This window comes from Alligator sinensis, unplaced genomic scaffold (genome assembly GCF_000455745.1).
Source record: "Alligator sinensis unplaced genomic scaffold, ASM45574v1 scaffold1675_1, whole genome shotgun sequence".
Lineage (NCBI taxonomy): Eukaryota > Metazoa > Chordata > Crocodylia > Alligatoridae > Alligator > Alligator sinensis.
This window is the reverse complement of record NW_005843086.1, coordinates 70666-94933: the sequence shown is the minus strand read 5'-3', so window position 1 is coordinate 94933 and position 24268 is coordinate 70666. Positions and strand designations below refer to the sequence as shown.

The following is a 24268-nucleotide window of genomic DNA, read 5'->3' as shown; positions in this document are numbered from 1 at the left end:
CTTTCCTGCCTATGCAGGGGGTCGGACTCGATGATCTATTGAGGTCCCTTCCGACCCTAGCATCTATGAATCTATAAGGAGAAGCTGAGGGGCAGCTGGACCCCTGCTCATGTGAAAGATGATGGGACTGCGAGAAAGCACATCAGCTCGTTGCTTTTTGCTAAACCAATTAGATGGTTAATACTGGCAATACTGTAGTATCTTTGGACCCCAGAGATAACAGTTCTTAGACCCACTGCTCAAAGCTGCCAGAAAATTTCAGTTTTTGCATGTTTCTACATTTATCTTCATGACTCTGAGGGGCAGGCAGAGCTTTTGGTAACTAAAGCTGCGTCTCTAAAGTATCGTCCGTGGACGGGGGTGGAAACGATGGCAAATTCCATGACTGCAGAACCGCGAGCTACGTGCAGCTTTGCAAATAACTAAAGGAGTGGGGACAGGGCTGATTAGCTTCTCTGTTTAAAGTGCCTAAGGAAAAGGAACATGAGCTGCCACAGATCCATAAAATACCATTCCCCAGAGCTCCCTGACCAGTTTTCTCTGGATGCCCTGGGGAATTACAGACCCCTATCTCTTTAGAAGTCTTCCGGCATGCCACCTCAGCCGGTCCTCTGAACAGCTCTCATGAACTAACCACTGTCTGCACTGGGACAGGAGACAGCTCTCCAGAAAGAAAAACTACAGAAAAACCCAGGGTTTAGCATGGGATACTTCTCACTCCTCCAGATGCTGAGGAATGAGAAGACCTTGCCCCAATGTGACAGGTGCTTCCTTTTGGGGTGGGACATTAATCTGGGCTCCTACCCACAGGTGATTGCCATTAAACACTCCCTGGCATTTTTCTCAGTAGATGTGCCAGCCTCATGGGCTGGCAATTACACTACAGACTCCAATCCTCCCGCAGTTTTAACTGACTACAGTGCTCACTTCATTTTTTGCCAAAGCTGTGGTGTAGCAAGTGAAATAAATGCACGCACACAAACAGCCTACGGGCACAGCGTCCACCCCCAGACTTCCCGGACCCAGAAAGCATGCTCTGCTTTAGTTATCAAAGGCGCTTCCGTGAGGCAAGCTCATTTCCATTTCCCTGCGTGGTCCTTTCAGACAGGGCTGTACATGAGAAAAGCATTGTGGGCTCCCCTGGGATGGAAGGCACGAAGGAGAGAGCGAGTGAGAGACAGAAGACAGATGTCTGCAGGGCAGGCAAAGAAAAATCCAGCCTGGCTCAGAAGTGCACCTGCTGATGCCCTGTACGTTGGCTTCCAGATAAGCTGCGCAGAAACCTTCAGAGGTCATCGGAGGGAGAGGAGATAAGAGAGACAAAACCATAAACTCTCACATCGGCCACATCCTACTTAACCAGTGGTTCCTGTTCCTGCAGAAGGTAACTAATGGAGATGCAGGACAGCTCCAGGCACTGAGATTAAACAGATCAGTAACTGTTACTACTGTAAATAAATAACAATTTAAAATCCAAGGAGACATTCATTTCTCTTGAATGATGGAAAACCAGGGTTAGCAGGTAGTCCAACCCCCTGCTCAACACAGAATCATCCTGTGTAAATGAGAAGGAGATGCGTACGTGCTCCCCAAACACAAGCTGCTTGCCCTCTCTGAACAAGGCATAGAAACCCAAGCTCCCCAGTCGCTAGTGGTGGAGAGTCAGACTGCACAGGGCACTGCTGCCACACAGCACCTCGGAGGAGTATGAACAGGGCTGAGAAACAGGGGAGGCTCTGAGATGCTCATATCTGTCTATGGAAACACTGACATGGAGCTCATCACTCCAGGTCAGAAGGTGCAGTGTTAAAGCCTGACCTCACACCTGATAAAGTCAATGGAAACACTCCCACTGACTTGGGTGGACCTGAATCAAGCGGAGGGGAACGGTGCTTCTCTAACCTCAGACCTTTTGTTAAAAGAGTCACTTACTGGTTGATCCAACACATTCAGAGAGATGCCCAGTAATTACAGCAGAGCTCTCCCAGCTTCTCTTCTCAGCCCTCCCACTGACTCTTTCTGGGCCTTCACCTTCTCATCTGTAAAATGGGGACAATGCTGCTGCTTCCTACAGTTACTCTACTTCATTAATAGTCACAATGTGCTTTGAAATCCTCAGATGAAATTTGCCACTGAGTAAAGGGCTACATGGACTGCTGTAGATATTCCTGGTGTTTATATCATGATCTCAAAACAGCACCTTGGCACCTTACAAAATCCGTGAGAAAGAGAGGCTGATAAATAAATACAGGCCCTGCAAAAACACTCCTTTGAAGCCACCCTGCTGCAGAAACAGGCTAGGGTCACGTGGAAGCTAAGGCAAATGGGCAGGTCTGGTACTGCTTTCTGAAGCTCTGGCAGACGTCCCTGAGAAGACTGTGTCACCCATCCAGGAAAGTTCAATACCAGGTAATGGGAGGAAAGGTGTTCTGGGGAAGATCAAAAAAGGCTACAGTGAAAGAGCTGCTGTGGGTAACTGAGTCCCACTCCATTCCTGTGGTCATCTCCCGGGTCTGCTGGTATCATTTCCATCACACCCAGAGAACCCCAAATCTGTCTGCTCTTGACATGGCCTCACCTCTGACAAGTGCTAAGAGACCAGTGCTTCAGCATATGAGGAAGTGAAGACACAGCCGAGCACCGTTCAGGTCCTGAGAAGTCAGAGCATCTCAGTATCTCTTCTAGTGACTATACGCATGGGGAGTACCAGAAGGAAGAGTGGGAATCCCAGCGAGGAGAATACGTACCCCTTTACCACCCCTTGGGTATGGCAAGAGGAAGGAACTCCCCTGCTGACAGGCCACTGCTATTGCCAGCTCTGAGAAAACAACAAGCAAACGTGTCCATCTCCGTCCAAGAAGACTTCATGGGCCTCTAGCAAGTGGTCTGTGTCAGCAGCCAGCAATGCAATCTACTCCTACACCTCCAAATGAACTGGAGAGCACAGCCACCTGGGGAGTCAGGATGTGACTCCAGGTGCTCTAGCGTGACCTTCCCCACAGAGACATCAGAGAACAGGCCACTGCTGTCCAGGCTATTACAACCCAGAGATGAGATTTTGAGCAAGTGCTTCGACACTGCTTCTCTACAGAGCACCTCTCTATCTTGGTAGACGTACAGCCCCCATCCCTGCAGCACAGACAGGTCTCCCACATAATTAAATATGTCATTTTCAAAGCTAGTCCCAACCCTGCCAAGAAGCTGCCTATGGGCAGCCAAAGCCAATGAGACTCCTCGTGGAAGCGGCTTTTGGGGTCCGCTGCTCCCAGCTTCCCACACCTCAGTGGGCCAAGCACAGTGAATCCTAGAGCCAAAGCCTCCTGCCAGGGCCAACTGCTTGAGTCAGGGAAGGTGTACCTTCCTGCCTTGGCATGCCAACCACAAACCCTAAGGAGGTAAGGACAAGGGAAAAGGTGTGTGGCTGCCAGACTGCTGGTGTTGGCAGATAAAAGGCTGTCACACTGAACTGTCAGCAGAACTGGAACAACGGCTGTGCAGAGAAATGCCCTAAGCAGGCATGGAGCCCGGGCAGATCTGCTGGTGTTAGAGCAGGCATGGGTCCTGAGCTCAGCATGGGGGTGGGTTGGTCTGGGTGACGGGATGTAGGGTGATCAGGAGAAGGCTTGGTTACAGAAGCCTAGATCCGAGAAACAAGGGGCTATGCTGCTGTTTTTTGGACAGACTCAGGGCCCAGCTCCCCTCACCCCTTCCTTTAGCAAGAGCTTTGGCTGTAGATACATACCCTCCGTTGAGAGTCGGTGTCAGGCCAAAGAGAGTGCACAGCCCCACGGACATGAGCAGAGAACTGAGCACTGTCACAACCGCTGCTAGTGCCAAGCCCCATTTTGATTTCACCATGTCGATCTTTCCTGCAAGAGAGAGCACAAGGCCCTGAAACCAGTGAGCGAAAATGGGCAGCAGGAAGGGATCCATGGGGTCACCTCCTACAGCATGGAGCCTGCTAGCCTGAGGCCCAGTGGTTTAAGACCCGTATGCCAGCCTCAGGCTCTAAGTGGCTGCTGACATGGCAGTGCAGTACCACAAAACACAAGATGGATGTTTGGATGGCCCAGAGATCTTTATCCCAACTACCAGAATGACCAGGCCACATTTGGAAGGACCTCTGAAAGTAGCCTCAGCTCACTGGTAGGTTCTGACACCACAAACCCAAAACATGCATGAGACCTGCGACTTTCCAAACTGCTGACAGGTCTTCCCAGAGAAATGGAGGAACAGCTGATATACTGGGACGTGTCAAACAACAAAGCAGAGTCCCATATGCTAAGCCATAGAGAACCATTATGCCTAGACTAAGGAAATGGCTTATTGGGCCTTTCCCTCTCTGGGTCCAAGTACTGCATCCCAGCTGGATTTCAGCTTCACCAGCTTGCAGGGTTGATAGGAAACAGCAGCACCACAGGCCTGGCTCTGCCCCCTCTAACACACAGGGCAAGGTGTATTCTACCCTTGCCAACCTGTCTGCTGGAAAGCACAGCAATGGGGTGCTAGCCCATGGTCCTGGGAGGTCCCTCCCTCCCAGGACCTACGTGTGGAGAAGTAGATGTAGGCAAAGAGGATGATGTAGGTGGTGACCAAGGGGATCAGCTCGGCGATGCCAATCTCTTCTTTGAAGTGGACATGGACGATGTTCTCCTCCCGCAGGGTGCAGTTGGGGCTGGGGTGCAGCAGCTTGAGCCGGGACCGGAGGCTAGTGAGGAACCTGACACAAGAGAAAAGTAGAAGGACTGGATCCTTGCTCAGGGCTGTGCCCCTGGGGAGGATGGGGGAGAGCAGTGGCTCTGGGCCAGCTGGTAAAGCAGTCCTACAGACCTATACACTACTCCAGGGATGGCAATTAACCATGGTGCTGCTGCACCCCGGGGTGCTGTGAGATTCTTCTAAGGGTACCACATAACTTTAGCACCATTCAGTGCGCAAACACCCTACACAATTCACACAACAAACCCAAAGCTTTCACACAGGAATGCAGTCAAAGCCATTCTGCCCTGTCGTGGGCTTGCTGCGTGCTCTGCAACACAAGAATTGCTCTGGTATTCTTCCATAGTCAAAAACCACGTGAAAGCTAAGAGCTGGCATTTTCCGAGCTGGGCCCTGAGTCTAACGAGATTGAGGACACAGTGCCTCCCTCCATAGCTAGGCTCCTGCCCAGGCCCAAATGCCAGGTCTGGATGTGTCCTTCCTACCTCCTGCAGAACTGTGGTGTTGTGACAGCCTTGCAAGATCTACATTGCCACCAAACAGGATTCAAGGAGGGGCGCTGTGCAGGAACAAGCATCATTTTAACGTTCCTCGCATGCAGAGCCGTGTCTGAAGGGGCTCGGGTGGCGATAGGCCCCTTGTGGTCATTGTCGCAGAGTTTACGTAAGTGGCACTGATGAGTGGAGCTGACTGGCCATCCTGGACATGGAGGCTTCCCCCCAGTGTGCCAATGTGCCAGCCGTTCCCTGGGAGAACCACCCGTAGGGTAGAGAGGAGCATTCATCCTCCAGCTCACTCAGTCCCTGCTTTCTCTGCTGGGGTTGCCATCAAGGGGATCAATTAGTGCCCAGTGTGATGGGTCTTACTGGGAGGCAGAAATCCAGTGCCTAGAAACTGGACTGAACCAAACCTACTTCCCAGAGGCCAACTGGCAGCATCACGAAGGCAATGGCTGGCAGCTGTGACAAATAATCATTTAAAAATGACTGTGTGTGGACAGGCAAAGACCTCCCAGAGGGGTTCTTGGCTGGCAGCTGTGACTCCTAGGTGGGCCATGTTACGATCAAGTGTCCGATGGAAAAGTGTGGATTCTACCCTGTGCTTTAATCCCACTCCCATCTCCCAGTGCTCTACAGCTCTGTCTAAAACCCTGACAGGATACAGAAAAAGAACAAGCCATTAGCACAAACAGCAAACTTGCCAAGAGCTGAATAAGCAAGCCCAACAGCAAAATGGCCTAACGTGGGAGCAGCCCAGGCCAAGCTCCTTACCTGGCATCATACCGCTGGAGACCCAGTGTGACGGTATAGGACACCACCCGCTTCCGATTGTACAAGTTCACCCCGCTGTACTTCCCTGGGAGTCCAAACAGCAGATCTACCAACAGACAGCATGAGAAAACACCATGAGACTGGGCTAAGTCCTGTGTGGGTAAGAGGCCTGCACGGATATGAGATCCTGTTACCAAGGATGCTGGAGAACACGTCCTTTCTTGTGGGACTGCAGGGCCCCCACAGAGCAGGCATGTCTTTGGTCTTTGAACACCCACCCAAGCACTGACATGCAGTCCAGAGGTGACGGATATGGGGTGTGCTCTAGCAGGACTCAACCTGCCCTGCTAGGGACACTTGGGCTAAAAACAGATGTCAGGTTTATCTCAGGTCTGACTGTCCTGGACTTTGACTAGCAACAAAACAGGCACAGGGACAATCATTTATACACACAGCTTGAATGGCAATTAATTCAAATCAGCCACAATTGTCCTGGGAGAAAGTGTTACCTTGGGTACTTCATAGGTCCTTATAGTGGGAGAATGGGAACCTGTAGGATCCCGTAGGATTGTAGGATAAAAGGGTTTGTTCCAAGAGAAATCCAAGACCTGCTTTTATCCTTAGATCATGACACCTCGTTTCTCTGCTTCAACTAAGGCATGCACTCAGCTCTAAAAGAACACCACCTCAGGGGACTCCATCTTTTGTGTGTTTATCTGGAACCTGCGCTCCCAGGGGAAAAGGCCATGTCCTCCTTTGATGTGCTGTCATTGCTGAACACGTTCCAGGTGCTCAACAAAACCAGTTGTTTAATGACAGAGGGTTAGGGTACCTTTCAGGCAGTCAGAAGGAAAGCTTCCCGGCCTCACCAGCATCCCTCTAGACAGGAGGGAGTAAATACTCCTCTGGCATTCTGGTACCGCTGAACGGCGGGACTTCAGCCTCAGATTGATTCGCTTAATGAAAAGAGCGGGACATTTTTATCCCTGCAGCATCCCAGCCTGAGATAAGCCCCCTGGGTGAACAGCGGCAATAACCAGCGGAGGTGCAGTATGGAACACAATGAATGTTCGCTCGTCAGTGGTAATGACACACTCTGGGCTCTTCGGAGAGAAGAGACTGGGTGAGAGATGCAAGCAAACAGAGTAATAGAGACCAAGGGGTTAGCCAGAGTTGCCTGCTATGTGCAAATAGCCTGTATGTCTGTAAGGAGGGACAGGGTGGGGTTAGGTCGCCCTCAGTTCACCTAGAAGGCTGCGTCCATACGCAGATGTAAACCCACAGATGAACCAAGTTGGGTGGCCTCATCCTACAGCTCCTCTGAGGTAAAAAACCTACCACTCAACTGGGTATTACTGGCCTTCGGCGGTGCATTAGGACAGCAGGGCAGGTCGGAGGTAGCCACCCCAGTCTCTCAGGAGCTATGGCCTCTCACCTTTGAGGGTCGCTGACGTCTGCAGTGTCTTTGGTTCATGCTGGTGGATAGTTTTGATGATATCTGGGTCGGAGTTGAAGCGCTCACGGTCGTTCTGCCAGAAGTTCCCCGGGGACAGCAGGAGGCAGCCATGCTCCGGCAGCAGGTTGCGCAGCTTCTTCAAGCTGGGCAGGAGGTCTGTCACCTGCAGGCAAACTTCCTCCACGCTTCTGATCCCAGAACTGAAAGACAGGCCCAGGCCATGAGCAGTCACACGTGGAGCAGCGTGGGCAACAGCTCGTGTCAGAAAGACAAAGATGTCTAGCAGGGTGCGCCCAGGACGTGCCTCTTATTACCGCTCCCGTTCTTTACTATCACAGTGCCCAGGAGCTGTAGTCCTGGAGTACACCTCCATCCTACTATGGACTCTTGCCTTCCACCCAACAGGAGACTTTACCACACCTTCTGCTCTCCTGTGAAATATGAATTTGCATTTCTACCGAGGAGAACTTTTACAATCTTTGCAATCTCCTATGCCTGATGAAGGGTGCCTGTGCCCAAAAGCTTGCAAATAATTTTTTTTTTTGCAAATATCTAGTTGGTCTAATAAAAGATATCACCTCTGGCACAAGTTCTGATTCCTTTTGCCTCTAGACCAATACGGCTACAACCTGGATACCCGACTTCCACCCTGTACTCAATACATGGCCTGTGGACATACTGATTTAAAGTGTGTGCCTGTCTGAGTTACTTCCATTTCTAAAGCCAAAAGTTATGCCGATTTTCAGAGGTGCTGGCCGCTGAAGTTCCCACTGGGTGAAATTAATGTGATGCAATAAACTCCAGAGCAAATTGTACCGCAGTTTATTGCTCCCAGGTGCCACATTTACATGTATGCCTGGGACCACAGCACATTGATCTGTGTTGGAGCAGCCCTGGCTGGCGGGGAGAGGAAGGAGGGGCGGGTGTCAGTCTGCCACCCCGGGGCTGCTCCAACCTGGCTCAACGTGCTGAAGGGCCGGTTGGGTCACAAGGGTGCTCCAGTGCAGGGCTAAAGCACCCTCGTGCCCCAGCCAGCCCCATCAGCATCTATATGTGCACTGCTGTGCAAAAAAAGAATGGTGCCATAGGACAGTACTTGAGTTTATAAGTACTAACCTACAACAGAGTTAGTTTCCTGCAGCCTAACATGTGTAGATGCTAAGACTTTACTGCAGAGATAATTAGGGAGCTCTGCAGTAAATGTCTCGTGTAGATGCACCCTCTGACTTAAAACAAAGGTCATGAAAGTTCAGCACTTTTAAAACAGGACCCAAGAACTGTTACGTCTTGTTTTGTATCATGACTGATGGTAGTTTTATGAAGAGGTTAGATTATGGATTTGCACAGGATGGTTTGGATAGGGATGATCCTGCCTCAGGCCGGGGGCTGACTAGATGTTACGGCTCCAGGTCTCTTCCAGTCCTACTTCTCTATGACGCTACGATTCTGCACTATGAAGCAGGGAGTTCTTTAGGAAACTTGGCTTCATCTCTCTGCCTCCCCTTTTCTGTGTTTGCTAAATGCAGTTGCCAATCCAAATCTAACACAGTGTTTAGGGTAACGATCAGTTAAGGGCTGCAGAGGGCTCTAAAACATACCGAAGACACAGCAAGAGTGCAACTGTTCAGGCCACAGCATGACCTAATGGAGATACCTCATCACCTCCCAGTTCCCAAGCAGAGCTGGATGTGCTCATGCTCCCAAACAGCAAGCACAAACCTGCAATCCTCACTCACGAAACATTGTTCACATGAGTAAAGGCTGTGGACTCAGGCTCCAGGGAGGCACCCGTTACTTAGGCAGCATTGCAAGTGCCTCTCTTCCCAGCTGGCAAAGTGGTGTGCACTTGCCTTTAGTGTCAGGCACACGAAAGTGCCATGTGTTCTACACAATGAGATAAAAACCTGCTCAGCACAAGATTATGTAATCTGCAGCAGTAAATCAGAGGCCCATGAGACACAATTCAATCTTGGTTTATATTGGCTCTGGGTTGTGCAAGGCCCAGGGACTGCAAGGCATGGGAGTGGCTGCAATTTCTCTTTGGCTCTTCCAGAACAAGGTGTTGCCCAGAAAGAGAACAATGCTTTGGAAGTGGGCATAGCCAGGGCAGCTGGCAGGACCTGCCCTAGAACCCGTGGCCCACCCCACAGCTGTGCCCGATTATTCATTCCAGAAAAATCACTGTGTTTCACCCTCCTGGGCACACAGGTAACAGTCCAACTGGAAACCACAGGCAGGTGATATAAAGCTGCCTGCCTGAATCAGCAAGGAACCTGAAGCAATAGCTCGGGGAAAGGGGAGGATTCTGTTTTTTTCTTGCAGCCAGGCCTCGAATAACTCCAAAATCTAATGCTGACGAAACTGCCTCCTATGTCTTACTGACTCCACGTCAGCAGCTGCTCTTACTCAATGCCCAACATAAGCCACTAACAGCTTTGGCATTTACCTATACTTTTCCCTATTAAAAATAAGTGCTCCAGCACATCACACGTTTTGGAGCAGACTGAAATAAATGGAATGTGATATCCCAACAAGTACACAATCCAAGGGATATCACACGTACCATGGTGCTGCACTACACTGTATACCATGTGGACCCTTTTCCCAAAGATGGCTATTCAAAACTGGTGTGTGTGTTTTAAATAATGAAGCTGATTTCCACACTGGAATGGAGGCACAGGGATGCTGTAATGGATGCTGAGGTCTGTGCTGCTTTCCCAGGCCTGTGCTATATAGTCCAGTTCTCAGTTAAACTCAGCCCAAAGTTGCTGCCAATTCAGCAGCAGCTGTGACAGAGTTAAAGCTTGAGCTTTGGAGCTGGAAGGAGAGGGCGAGTGACATGTATGCTTGGGACCAGTCAGCCATGGTGAGCCCATGTGCATCTTATCTGAGAGCATGTGCTATATGAAACAATATGGTGTTCCTTTCAGACTGACTTTGCAAACAGCTATAAAAATGAGAGCCTTTCTTACCAAGATTAGCTGTAGCTGGCCATGAGAGTACACAGCCCTTTATTTCTAGTTGGCAAAAGCAGTGGCATTGACCATCAAGGACATCGCACTGATCAGAGATAACATAGACACAGGGAGCAGCCTGTTTGTAACTGGTGACTGACGAACGCACAGCATCACCCGATCGCGATCCATACAGGGAAGATAAAGAGGCAGATGAACTGAAAACAAACATGCACAGCCAGGACATCAGTGCCAAGGCTATTGAGACCTGGTATGGAAGTGTGCCAGCACTAAAGAGATGAATAACCCCTCAGAAAGGATGGTACGTGTAAGCAAGGAGCCTAGAAAGAAACAGAACAAAAGACTGATCAGCAAAGGAAACCATATGTGGAAGGTCAGGAGCACAGGTGGGGCTAAAGCAAGAGCTTACAAAACCTCAGCTGAGTTAGACCCTGCAAAGGGAATTAAAACAAATGGTAGAAGTTTCTTTTGCCATAAAAATCAAAGAAGAAAGAAGAACTGCAGCAAGGATGGAATTGAGACTGAAGAGAAGCTACGTACAGTCAGAAAATCGAATCAATACCTTACCACGCTCTGGCTCAGTTTTCAGTGGAGCGACGGCTGTTCAGCTCTGGGGCAAAGGCAAGATGGCTAATAAGAGCGAGGACAAATGAACAAGGAAATCACCACACGTGTGGGGGAGGCAACATTCAGAGAACTTGATGGGTCCAAGGAGCCAGATAATCTTCATCCAAAGACCTAGCACCTGAACTCACAAAGCTGGCAGCAATAAGTCTTTCAAGGCAAGTGTGGTATCATATGCCTGGCGAATAACATATGTTTAAGCGGGGAGAAAAAAACGATCAGAGGAACTCTAGACCCAACAGCCTGACCTTCGCTGTATGCAAGGTTTTACAACAAACCCAGAAGGAAAGAATACTAAAGACATGGACTCCAAGTGGACTCCAAGATGAACATGAGTCGGCAGTGTGACGAAGCCATCAGAAGAGCCAATGGCACTTTATCGTGCATCAGCAGATGCATGACGAACAGATCCAAGGAGGTGATACTTCCCCTCTATCGGGCGCTGGTCAGACCGCAGTTGGAGTACTGCGTGCAATTCTGGGCGCCGCACTTCAAGAGGGATGCGGATAACCTGGAGAGGGTTCGGAGAAGGGCCACTCGTATGGTTAAGGGCCTACAGACCAAGCCTTACGAGGAGAGACTGGGGCACCTGGACCTCTTCAGCCTCCGCAAGAGAAGGTGGAGAGGCGACCTTGTGGCTGCCTGTAAGTTCATCACGCCTTTAAGTATATAAGGGGTGAACATCAGGGGCTGGGAGAACATCTGTTCACCAAGGCGCCCCAGGGGAAGACTAGGAATAATGGTCGTAAACTGATAGAAAATTGCTTCAGATTAGACAAAGGAAAAACTTCCTTATGGTTCATGTGTCCAGAGTCTAGAACAGATTTCCCCACACATGGTGCAGCCACCTTCCCTGGAGATCTTCAAGAGGCGACTGGACATGCACCTTGTTGGGGTCATCTAGCCCCAGCAGTCTTTCCTGCCTGTGCAGGGGGTCGGACTCGATGATCTGTTGAGGTCCCTTCCGACCCTAACATCTATGAATCTATGGAGGGAAATTGGCAAGGGGATAATATGCAACATGGGTTTACCAACAATGAATGGCTTGGGCAAGAGAGTTCTGAAGCCTTTCTTTACAAAATAACTGATTTTCTGGGTAAGCAATGTGCAGTAGATTCAATCTATCTAGACTTCAATAAAGCCTTTAATACAATGCTGCGTGCTAAATTTTTCGTTAAGCTAGGGATTGAGACTGGAACTATAAGGCAGAAAGGGATGGGCAGAGCTCCTCAAGGACTGCTCTTGGGATCTGTCTGATTAAATATTTTCTTTAATGACTTTGGGAACAAAAGTTGAAGTGCACTAATGAAATCTGCTGATGACATGTGGTGGGAAGTATTGTCAACACACAGGAAACTTGGAATATCATACAGGAAAACTGGATGACCTTGAAAACTGGAGAAACAGAAACGGGATGAAATGATTAGCACAAAGTGCAATGCCATGTTATTAGACAGTAAAATTTGTTCCCAGGAGTCTTTCCTGCCCAGAGCACGGGGGCTGGACCCAATGATCTTACAAGGTCCCTTCCAGCCCTAAACTTCTGTGAATCTGTGAATAAACAGTATTCCTGTGACAGACCGGGAACTCATATGCTGGAAACAACCGAGGAACAGGAAAACATGGGAGTATGGGCTGATCACAGAGTGACCACGAGCCACCAACACAATGTGGACATGCAAGAAAGTAAACGAGTTTGTAGGATGTGGCAGGAGAGGTATTTCCAGCAGAAGTGATGAAACAGTGATGTAGTTGTACACTGCAGTGGTGAGACCTCCTTTGAAATCCTGCGCCCCATGCTGGTCACCCAAGAAAAGTGAATTCTGCCAGTAAAAGGTGCGGAGAAGAGCCACTAGGGTTATCAAAGAAACAGAGAGCTGACTTCAGGTGGGAAGCCTAAAAGCTTGGCTTGTCCAGCCTAGCCAAACGTTGCTCCTCTATAAATACAACAGGGAGATAAATACCAGAAAGGAAGAAGAGCTATTTAAGCCAGTGATGCTCAACCAAGAGGATGCAGCACCCTACGGTTCCTTGAGATCTTTTCAAGGGTGCAATGCAATGCTAGCACTATTAGATCCAAACATGTTTCACAAGATAAACTCCAGAGATTTCAAAAAGGAATCCATGGTGTTAGAAACATGCTGCCCAGGTATGGTCTTTCTGAGTTCTCTGCCACAGAAGAATTGCTCTAGTGTTTTTTGTAGTCAAAAAGGAGTGAAAACAAAAAGCTGGCATTTTCTGAGGGGTACCTTGACATTCAGGGGTGCTTTGAGTCTAAAAAGGCTGATTTAGGCTATAGGATAATGCTGGCACAAGGACAAATGGGTACACACTAACCACAAATCATGATTTGAGCTGGAAACTTGGAGGTTTCCAACCATGAGAGGTGCTGGGACCGCTGTCTGTGAAAGGGATGATTTCCATGGTTGTTTGTGACAGCAGGGGAACAGGCTCTGTGATCTGGGAAGTCCCTGCCAGCCCTGTGTCCCCAAGGCTGCTACCGGAGGACGTCTGACAGCTCTTTCTGAAGAGGGTTGTGCTCTGGTGGGCAGGGTGTGATGGGTGTGAGTGATGCCTGCCACCTGCCATCAGGCCCAGCTCCATTCTCACATCTCTTATTTCCAGAGTCTGAGAATTTCAATCCTGATGGCTGGACCCAGACCCACTGAGCACTAGGTCTGAAGCTGAGCCCTTACAACACTGACAGGCACTGGCACGCTTTCTGCAGACATCCATAAACTGTAACTACCTGTCCCTCAGGGCGTGGTTTCTAATCTCCTCCACGAGCTGGAAGACCCGGGACAGCGGTGAACGAAACACATCAACAGCGAGGAAGTGCTTGTGCCAGGGGGAGACGGTGGCTTTCACGAAGATTTGCTGGATGTAGGCCACGGGAGCGCCAACATACTGTGGAAGAAAGCAGAGGGACAATGGGGAATTACCTTCTGGGAACAGCGGATGGATGCGGAGACTGCAAGGAGCTGGGGTAGGCAAGGACCTCTTTAGTAAACGCCAGAGCACTGACTCCTAACCTTTCCTGCAGGCCCCTCCTGTGAAGGACTGGTGGACAGGTGCCCTCCACCCATACCTGCTTGTCCTCCTCCCCACCACATCCTCTCTCTCTTCTTGCCTTACTTTCAGGGCAGTTTTCTGCCTTTGTAGTTTTTGTCCTGTAGTGCTTTTCTCTCTGTCAGGAGTTCTCCACATTCCTCCCACTTGTTCTGCTTACTAGAAAGCTACAGGCTGCTTTTGGATGGGCACAGCAAAAGAGATTTTACCAGCCAACAGCAGCCTGAGCCAACAGCCCTGATTATGAGAACTGCTGTGGCTGGCTGCACTGGGGCAACTGCAAGAGTGTGGGGGAAAACAGACATGGCTTCAACCAGGACCTCCCTGCTTCTAGAGCACACTAGAAGCAGGGAGATCCTGGTTTTCCAGCAATTTTAACACACTAGGCAGTCTCTGCTTAAAAGAGGTGTTGGAATGTAAAGACTGGAGCCATAGGGGCATGGAGGATGCTAGCAGAGCTATAATATACAAGAAAAGGTGACTTTTGACTACAGTTACTGACCTCGGAGAAAAGGTCCCAGTCGGCTCATGCAAAAGTCACGGTAAACTCTCGCCCGATGCATTTGGCCATATGTCTCAAATTTGCACAATCCCAGTCAACACAAGGAACTCAAATTACCTCCCCAGGTCAGCGTGAACCCTGTATTCATCCTTCCTCTCATTAGCACACAGCATGCTAGTCATGCCGGGGCAGCCAGCTGGGGCTGGTGGCTGCTTAAAGTCGCATGGAAAATACTTGGTCTTGGCCTTAAGAAATCAGCTTTCACACTGGCCATGAGCCAGATTGGCAACATCGCCAGGAAAAGGCTCCTTGTTGTGATGGAGACGCTCAGCTGCTTTGTGGGGTGGAAGGAGAGCCTACAGAGGGTGAGCTACAAGACCCAAAGAATTAGGAACAGATCAGTTCACCTCCCAACCACCACCCTGGTCCCAGCTCAGGCGGATCACGACCAGCAGCCTTTGTGTTCTGGTAGCTGCTCAGCTGCCTATGTGTTGCCAGCTGGTTGGTAGGCCAGGAGCCAGCTCCCAGCCCACCGGCATCCCTAGTATCAAGGCCATCAGATAATAAACAAGAAGTGACCCTGCCCTACCCCTTATCAGTGGGAACTTTAAGCAGCAGCAGCAAGGTGATGGGGCAGAGGAAGAACAGGGTAGCTTCCTCTCCCACAGTCTGTGATGCACCTGTTGGGCTGGTGACATAACACTGCCTCCTGGCCTATCAATCCAGCACATGCAACTAAATTCACTTAAAACAACTGAGGAAAAATTGAGAAGAGCAATTGAGGAGACGTCATGCTGGCCTCGGGCTACAATTATCCATTTTCTCCCTGGCAAGCAAATCCTCAACAAACAGCTCCTGACAGCTTTTACCTACTCTGGCTGCTTGGAACGACTCCTGGTAGCATGTGAGACTCAGAACAGACCATGCGAGGTGCAGAAATCATCAGGTGTGCCACCAGCTCATGGCACAAAGGTGCACAAGGCACTGGAGAGGCCCCATGCACTCATGTACACCGCAGTAGTGCATGCTTACCCAATCGGGCCTCTCACTGGGGTCTCCTTGCCGGGGGCTGGGCGCCAAAGAAGGTGGAGCGTAGTCCTTCACAGGGGTACTGTACTCCACAGGTCCTGTTCCAGGTAACGGGAGCTTGAGCAGTGGGTAGCTAAGTCAAAGACACAAACAGGAGGCATTAGACAGCTAGACAAGCCAGGATTTACTACATGTTTCATGCTGGAATTTGCTGCACCAATGGCCACGCTTGATAGAGACTGGGATGGCTCAAGAGATCTGCAACTCCAGGTGCCCAGTTTGAATCTGACCCAGAACAACAGCCACCCCGGTGATAGTCTTTACTGTGGCTACCAACTCAGACTGCACCTTTCCTATTGCACAGACTTCAGTGCTTAGTTGGCTTGCTGAATGGAGACCTCGAAGTCACCAGAGCCCATGCGAGCCCAATAGCCCTCTCACCTTCAAGCTCTCCCCCTCCAAGAGCAGCTGTACAAGGGTGGGCTTTTGGAGGTGGTGGAAGCTATTTTGTGTATCATCTCAAGGGGGAGGTTCTAGACATTCATGGTTTTGCTTTGTAGCCTGGAAGAGAATATTTGAGAGTCTCAGTGGAGAGGGCAGAAAAGTCCGGGATGGAGCATGGCCGAATGGCTGTCAATGACCCGCTGTCACTCCTGATGTCTGAGGTGGACCTAACAGGCTCCATGCCCCATTTTCAGTCCACCCCAACAACCAGCCCTCACTGTCTGATTCTCTGCACTGAGGTTTGAACAACTTCTGACACTTGCCACAAACCTCAGGGGTCTGGAAAGCATTTTTACCGATGGGTCGAGATAAGCCAGAACTTGAGAGTCACGTAAACCTCGCTGCCATCCTGTTCCCCCGCTGCTGCAATTCCAGGGGAGTGGAAGCAGCAGCTTTGTATTAATAACTCGTAATAGTGATTAATGCTTTATACGGTTTGAAAGCCGGGATGGCCAGTTTACGGAGAGCATAAAACACTGGTTTTCACATCGAAAGATTCTTCTGGTTGCAGTCACTAAAATCAGGTTAGAGTTGAACTGGGGAAAACACAAGATGATAGTCAGAAAGACATTCGGTCAACAGCCTGGAACTGCCAGGTTTAGAAGCAATTAAAAGAGGATTCCTGGCTTTCCAGTGGCATAAATCGTGCTTCTGTAGTCTGCCGGATCACAATGCATCAGCATTACATTTGTCACTGATTCTTCAGTCTAGCAGAGCTTTTTGTTGGCAGCGGTCCCAAGCTAAATATAAAAGCTCTGGACCTTGGACCAATGCTGCTTTCAGTAATCTGTGACACAGCAATCAATGTACTGCCCATTTATTTATTTGGTGATCTGTCAGAGTCTGAAAACCTGTGAGGCTTCTCAGGCTCATGTTTCTCCAGGCGTGGAGGAGGCAGGAGAGAGATAAAAGACAAGGTTTCAGAATAAGCAGCAAAGCACAAAGCTATACAGAGTTCTGTGATGAGACACAGAGCACGGCAGATTTGCTGCTTTGGTACTCTCCACATTTTTAATAATTTGACAAAATGCAGCATCTAGGAAAAGAAAGAGTCTGACCCAAATGGCAATATATGAATGAAGAAGTAAAAACGTATTAGAAGGGTGAATCCACAATAAAGGCCATACTTTTGGAGTGGAAATGAAGCCATTTCTCAGGCATGCAATTATCTCTTTCAGCCCTTTTCCTGTATAACAGGTGGTAACTGCCTGTTGCACAAGATCCCATGAGATCGCAGCCAAGGGGGCACGGTGTGAATTGCTTTGAGATGGGCATGATTCAAACGAAAGATGCTAAAGACAGATAAAGCAGAAGGGCTGAGAGGGTGATTGAGAGAGGATGATTTTATTACGGTGCTTTTGGTGCTAAAGCCTGAATGCATGGGTACGTCCACAAGTCCAGCATGGCCTGGTGTAGCCATGAATTCCTGTCATTCGCAGTAGCAGCTGACACGGAGGACACGCTTGCATAGCCACCTGTGAGGTTTCAAAGCCAGATCGATGTCCTTTCCTAGGGCTTATGTCATTTATAATTAGATTCATGGCATCAGAAAGACAGAGTGCTTATGAGGAGGACATTGGGGTCTGAATAGCCACATGGCACTGCACGCTTCAGAGCCACTTTCATCGCTGTGGCGGGGGAAGCGCTACTGCCCAGAGCCATGATCTTGTCGGATACAGCCACCGAACTGTTGAGTTCTCCGTTGAAACTGGACCCTTCATTTCTGGACCTCTGAGCAGAGTACCGCTGTGCCTGGGACTCCAGTCCCATCGCCTCCACTGGAAACCAGAGAGTGCCCACAGGTCGGCAGGACCCAGCAGGAAACAGGAGTCAAAAGGGTCCTGCTGTGACCCCGGACACTGATAGATGACTTGGCTGGCCAAGTGAAAGGCGTCTTACATAGCACAAACCTCCCGCACCCAAATACCGGCGCTAAAGGAGGTCCAGGAGCAAAGTCGAGCAGCGAATCATAGAAAATGTTTCTACCTTCCGGTCATAGAAGCACGACCAAATCAAGGCCAGCCACACAACCGGAGAGGGGCCCTAGCTGGTCTAGACGAGTGCTGCCCTACGCTCAGCCTCTCTCCACCTGCCTGGCTCAAGGCAATGCAGATGGGAGCCTATCAGACCCGACAGGCCAGAGAAGTGACGGCTGGTAGCATTTTCCAGACCCTGACACCCCCCACATCATCAACCCACTGCTGAATGTGTTGATGCACAACAGACATGGCTCTTTGGGTAAATGTGATATCTTTTATGAGACCAACTAAAAAATTGGAAAAATTGTTCTTTGCAAGCTTTTGTGCACAAACACCCTTCACTTTTTGCCCCAAAGTTTGCAAAGAACAATCTTTCCAACTATTTAATTGGTCTCATAAAAGATATCATGTTTACCCCAAGAACCTCATCTGCCTATGTCCTTAGACCAACAGGACTACAACCAACAGCCCTTGATTCACTCAGTCACTCATCTCCCAGGGAGAAGAGTGCATCAGGGGTGACATGATGCACATTTAAGTTCGCAGAAGTAGGGGAGAGGGGACAGGAGAGAGGCACACAGGAGCTTGGCAGAGATGGAATAGCAGGGGAAGGAGCTTGGCACAGCAAACTGTGATCCTCTAGCTGCAGGGAGTCCCTCATGTAGCAGTCAGTGGTGCAGGACTTGTGGGAAGGAATGGAGGAATTAGTCCTTAGTGCATAATAACCGTGGCCAACAGGGCAGCATACAAAGGCTTGTGACGGGATCATATGCACTTCTCCCACAGGCCCCTGTGCCCACCCCATTCAGAGAGCACATCATTATATCTCCTGGCAGCGTGGAGGTGATGACATAGCCAGAGCAAGTGCCAGCAACATCCTGGTCCCACTTACAGCTTCGGTGGCATTTGCTGTCCCAGGGCCAGGTGCTCCACCCAGGACCTGCTGTGGCCAGACAGTGGAGAGGAGGGACGGCAGGAAAAGTGGCAGTGGCAGCCAGGCTTAGCACCAGTCCACCTGAGACAGTCCACCTCAGAAAACACTGCCAACCCCTGGTCCAGGGACTATGCAAGAGGCAAGGATCTATATCCTGCCATTATCCTGGAGGTTTAACATACCACACGACCCCCCACAAATTATTTAGCTGCCAGTTATACAAAAATATGGCTGGCAGGAGGTTGCATCTAGTCCAGGCCCCTACTCAAGGTGAGATCATCCCTATCTAAACCATCCCAAAGTGCTTGTCCAACATGCTCTTAAACCCCTTCATTGATAGAGACTTCTTCCTGGGGAAGCTGCTTTGCTGCCGATGCACCCCAAGCGTTAGAAATGTCTTCCTAATATGCAACCCAAACTTTCTTGTTCCTATTTAAGCCTGTTCCTTCTTGTCCTGTCCTGTGTGAACACAGGAAATAGTCCATTGCCATCTTCTTTATAACCACCCAAATGTGAGACACTACCAAATTTATATAGATTTAATTTTATATGTTATATGCGTTTGCTTTCCTCTCACTCAAAGGCCAGATTTGGACTCAAACTCATGCAGTCATGCTGGTCTCATCATGGACAACTTCAGTGTGAAAAGGCAGAAGTGGGTTTTTTTTAAGTGAGCAACAAGAAAAGGGGTCAGAGCCAAAATTGCTCTGGATCCTTAACTGGATAAGGAGCTATGCACATGCACCCCTTTGCCATTGCACAGTGCACAAACAGACTCAGGCTTAAACTCCCTAAGTCACAGCAAGAGCATTAAAACTGAGGTACAGAGAAATTAAGGCCAACATCTGCAAAGCACCTGCTGTTTGTCTGCCTCAGTTGCCAGGAGGCAAATGTGCTTTTTTCATAGGCACTGCACACTAACCACTCAAAGGGAAGGCAGCAAGACCCAGCGAGGGGCCAGCACCCAAAAGAGTTTCACCATTTATTTTGGAAGCTGAATACAGGTTTGAGGTAACGATGTGGGCATGAACAGTTCCTGGAATCACCGACAATGAGGGCTGGAAGGGACCTCAGGAGGCCACATCTAGTCCAACCCCTGCTCCAAGCAGGACCAGCCCCAACTACATCAGCCCAGCCAGGACTTTGTCTACCTGAGTCTTCAAAGCCTCCAAGGATGGAGACTCCACAACCTCTCTGGGTAACCCATTCCAGTGCTCTCCTAGCCTCCTAGTGAGAGAGGTTTTCCTGATATCCAACCTCAACTTCCCTTGCTGCAACTTGACCCCATTGCTCCTTGTCCTGTCACCTGCCCCCACTGAGAACAGCCCAGCTCCATCCTCTTTGCACCCCTCTGCAGGGAGCTGAAGGCTGCTATTCAATCCCCCTCGGTCTTCTCTTCTGCAGACTAAATCAGCCCAGGTCCATCAGCCTCTCCTCACCAGTCCTGTCCCCCAGCCCCATAACCATTTTTGTTGCCCTCCATTGGACTCTCTCATATTTGTCCACATCTTTTTTGCAGTGGGGAGGGCAGCAAAACTGGACACAGGACTCCAGATGTGGCCTCCCCAGTGCTGAATAGAATGGAACAATCATTTTTGCAACTTGCGCAGCAGAGGATGGGAAAAGTTGGCTTCAAATTCTTCCATTAAAAAAAAAAAAAAAAGTGAAAAGGAGAGAAACTGCTTATGCCCTTTTGACATCACATTTGCCTCCTAGTAAATGAGGCACGTGAACAGCAGGTGCTTTGCAGATGTTGGCCTTAATTTCTCTGTAATGAAGGGGAACAGCAAAAACACTACAGTACGTAGCAATGTTGTTGGAAACTAAAATTTGATGGAAAATGTCTGAGAAGCTAAGTCACACACAGTAAAACCGAACAAGTTTTATTAACCATGTTACAGAAGGACTTACAGAGCCCATCAGATGAGAGGTTATTAGGCTTGATGCTGTACAAATGATTAAAAAAAATAAGTAAGTCAATCAGCACCAACCTCACAGTGCTTACAGGCTTAAATAGGCAGACAGATGCAACAGGCAAACAGTGACTTTAGAGTGGGATATAAAATACAACCAAAGCTAGCAACACTCTTAGTAAGCCCTGGGGTTGCAGACGCAGTGTCATGTTCGCAGGAGGTTGCCCTCCGCACAGATTTGCAATTCCAGCTGAATAGCTGGTTTTAAAATAGGTGGATTTCTGATCAGACTTTGCTTCAGATGGACCTGAAGCGTCTCCCTCTCTACTCCATCCCCCAACCATTTCCTTCTCCTCAGCTGTCGGTATACCCCATGCTATTAGCATCATGTGGCTGAAATCGGATCCAGGAGCTTAGTCGCAGGGGACTGGAGGTCATCTGTGCAAGTGTCCACGTAACCCTATTACACATCTCCAGGGATTCAGAGCCGGAGGAAAGCGACACAAACACATTATGGTATCTGCTCGGATTTGATTTGTTCTAGGCTCCAGTGTGCACTTGATGGTTTCTTTCTCCTACTAGCAGTCTGTGCTCTGCAGCTGTGCTGCGTTCAGCTAGCATCCTCCCCTGGGTTGTAAAGGCTTAATACAGGAAGCTGCAAGGGAGCCATGAAGACTTTCCAGAGGGGCTACTTCACAACTGGAATGACAAGTTGGTCTAATAAAAGATATCAGAGTTACCCAAAAAACCTTGTCTGCCTGTGTCCTTAGACCAACAGGGCAACAACCTAAACCCCTGGAATGACAAGGGCATTTGTCAAGCCTTCCAAAAGTGGGTTTGCCCCACACCACTTGGGAGAAGCCCTGGCCATTCCTGCCCTCTGGGTCTTTGTGCAGAGACGTGGAGGGGAATGAAGACAAAAAAAGCCTATGCACAGATCTGGAAATTGTGACCTGGTTGGCCCAATTATGGCTATGTTTGGGGCTTTTCTTTTTCGTCCCCCTTAAGTGACCTGAAAGCAAAAGGATAAGCGAAAAAGCTTCCCGTTTCCCCACAACTTCCTCCCACAGCCAGCATGCAAAGGCAGCTGCTTTTTGGTAAAACTGAGTAACAGAAACCAGGATCAATTGGGGAATGACAAGGCATTTCTCCTCCAACCACAGATCCTTTAAGCAGCGTTGGTTGTAGCCACATAGGCAGACAATGTTCTTTGCATAAATCCAATGCGTTTTATTAGACCAACTAAAATAGTGGGGAAAAATCTTTGCAAGCTACTTGCAAAGAACATTTTTTTTTTTTAAAGTATTTTAGTTGGTCTAATAAAAGATACTGGATTTACCTAAAGATCCCCATCTGCCTAGATCCTCTAGTGAGCACTTGGGCAATTACTGTGAAATACCTCTCCTCCAACATCAATCAGACCGCCACCTTCACCTGCAAATGTGCATGCTCGTGTTATTTGCTAACAGAGGGAGAGAAAAACGTAACGCCAAGACCAGGGGAACGGAAGTGGGATGCTGCATTTCTATTCCATGTGAAAGCAACTTGGCGCACAGCCCTGGAGAACCCCGTCACCTCTCCGCCTCAACTTGCTCTCTTGTAAAACCTGCCATGGAAGCCGCCGTAGAGATGCAGTACTTACATCTTCAAGGCACTATGCAAATGGATAACATTAAACACAGTCTAGAGGGCTCATTAAACAGCGACACCATAGATCTTAAACGGCAAGAGAAAAGCTTGATGTTCTTTCCTGCTATTCACCGTGTCGTTTAAGGGGAATTTGTTTCCACCCATTAATACTTTCAGTGCTTGGGGCTATGGGAGAGGAGACTTACCAGGGCACCTTTCATATCGCAAACAGCCCAGAGACTCCAGTGGCGTCTCTCAGCCTCCCTGCCACCGTGCAAGCCAGAAGCATATTTACATCTGAATAGGAGTGTCCCAGCTCCCAGAATGGCTTCTGGTGCCAGACCCTGCCACGGGGTCATAATTCTGTTTATTAGTGACAAATCCCCTCTTGCATTCACACCCACCAGGCAGGGCAGGCCAGGCTGTTGCTATGAAGGGGCTGCTGCTGCCTGACAAGTCCTGCATTGTGCCTTCACGTGAGAACCACGCCAAGGGAGCGCAGACGCTTTGTGACCAGCCAGAGAGGGGAAAGCAGAGACAGGGAGCGGATTTAATATCCTAAGCGTGAAAAAATGTTCGTGTTCCCTGCCGCAGGAGGCACCCTTTTCAATGGGCGCAGTAAGGGAACAGCACAGCACTTAAGCCACTTAAAGGCCCACAATAGGCACGTAGTGTGAAAACGGAGACTAAAGAGCTTATCGGCACCCAGGCATCCTGGATTAATCCCATGTGTAGACACTTATTCCAGAACAAGGAGGGCCTTGTTCCTGCTTAGCTTAACCCACTTATGGGCCAGTCCCAAGTCCTCCCAAGACTGTCCTAGCACTGACCCAGGAAGAGGTAAAGAAAAGGCCAAGCTACTTCCTCATGGGTAATGCATGGCAAATTGGCTTGCTCGCTTCCTAGCCTATAGCAAGGTTAACCTGAGCCTGCCCTTCTGCTAAGGAAAGGGAAGAGAGAAGAGCAACATGTAACTGGGGCACAGTAGATGAAAAAAAATCAATAATTAAACACCCCCACCAAAAAACAACAAATAATTATTTATTTTTTTTTATTTAATCAGGGTTTAAGATGCCTTTTTGTTAAAAAAACAAATAAACTTATAGAAAGATATCTTAAATTAAAACTATGTTAAAGTTCAAAGATATCCTCAACCTTTTTTAGAAGTTTTATAAATAGGTCACAACAGGCCATGGGCTATATTCGGGCCCAATCTTACGGGGTTCGCAGAGGCTCCTCTACAGACTAGTAAAGAAACCGCTCGGCTCAGTGGGAATCAGTGCTCAGGCTAGAACAGAGGTTCTCACGCTGTGGTCCGTAGAAAGGTTGCAGAACAATTGAGAATATCTGTAGCTGGCCCTGCCCTTTATTTATTTTCTGACAACAGAGATTAAGGCCATTTTGAAGACGATGCAAAAAAAAAAAATTTAAGTGGTCTGCTGAGACCCTCAGCAATTTTCAAAGTGGTCCATGAAAAAAAAAAAGTTTGAGAACCGGTGGTCTAGAAGATCCCATGAAGCATCTCGGTAATGCTGTTTCAGTTCTCAGACTGGATGTGCGTCTCCAGAGATCATAGGCAGACAAGGTTCTTTGGTTCGATGGGATATCTTTTATTAGACCAACTAAATAGTTGGAAAAATTGTTCCTGCCAATCTTTCAGGCAG

At 49.0% G+C, this 24268-nt stretch overlaps 1 protein-coding gene across 4 annotated transcripts in view; it reads right to left on the bottom strand.

The window, feature by feature from the left end:
- SCAP (SREBF chaperone) overlaps positions 1-24268 on the bottom strand; it is an 84316-nt gene that overhangs the window by 21842 nt on the left and 38206 nt on the right. For 3 of the 4 annotated variants that reach the window (XM_025193656.1, XM_025193657.1, XM_006037213.3), the window contains exons 3-8: positions 15649-15778; positions 13795-13952; positions 7426-7646; positions 5991-6096; positions 4548-4720; positions 3743-3869 (exon numbers count right to left, since the gene is read on the bottom strand). In XM_025193656.1, coding sequence (XP_025049441.1) covers positions 3743-3869; positions 4548-4720; positions 5991-6096; positions 7426-7646; positions 13795-13952; positions 15649-15778 — 915 coding nt within the window. Of the gene's footprint in view, positions 1-3742; positions 3870-4547; positions 4721-5990; positions 6097-6822; positions 7334-7425; positions 7647-13794; positions 13953-15648; positions 15779-24268 lie in introns of those variants that run through there. The other variant, XM_025193659.1, reaches the window with a different exon arrangement.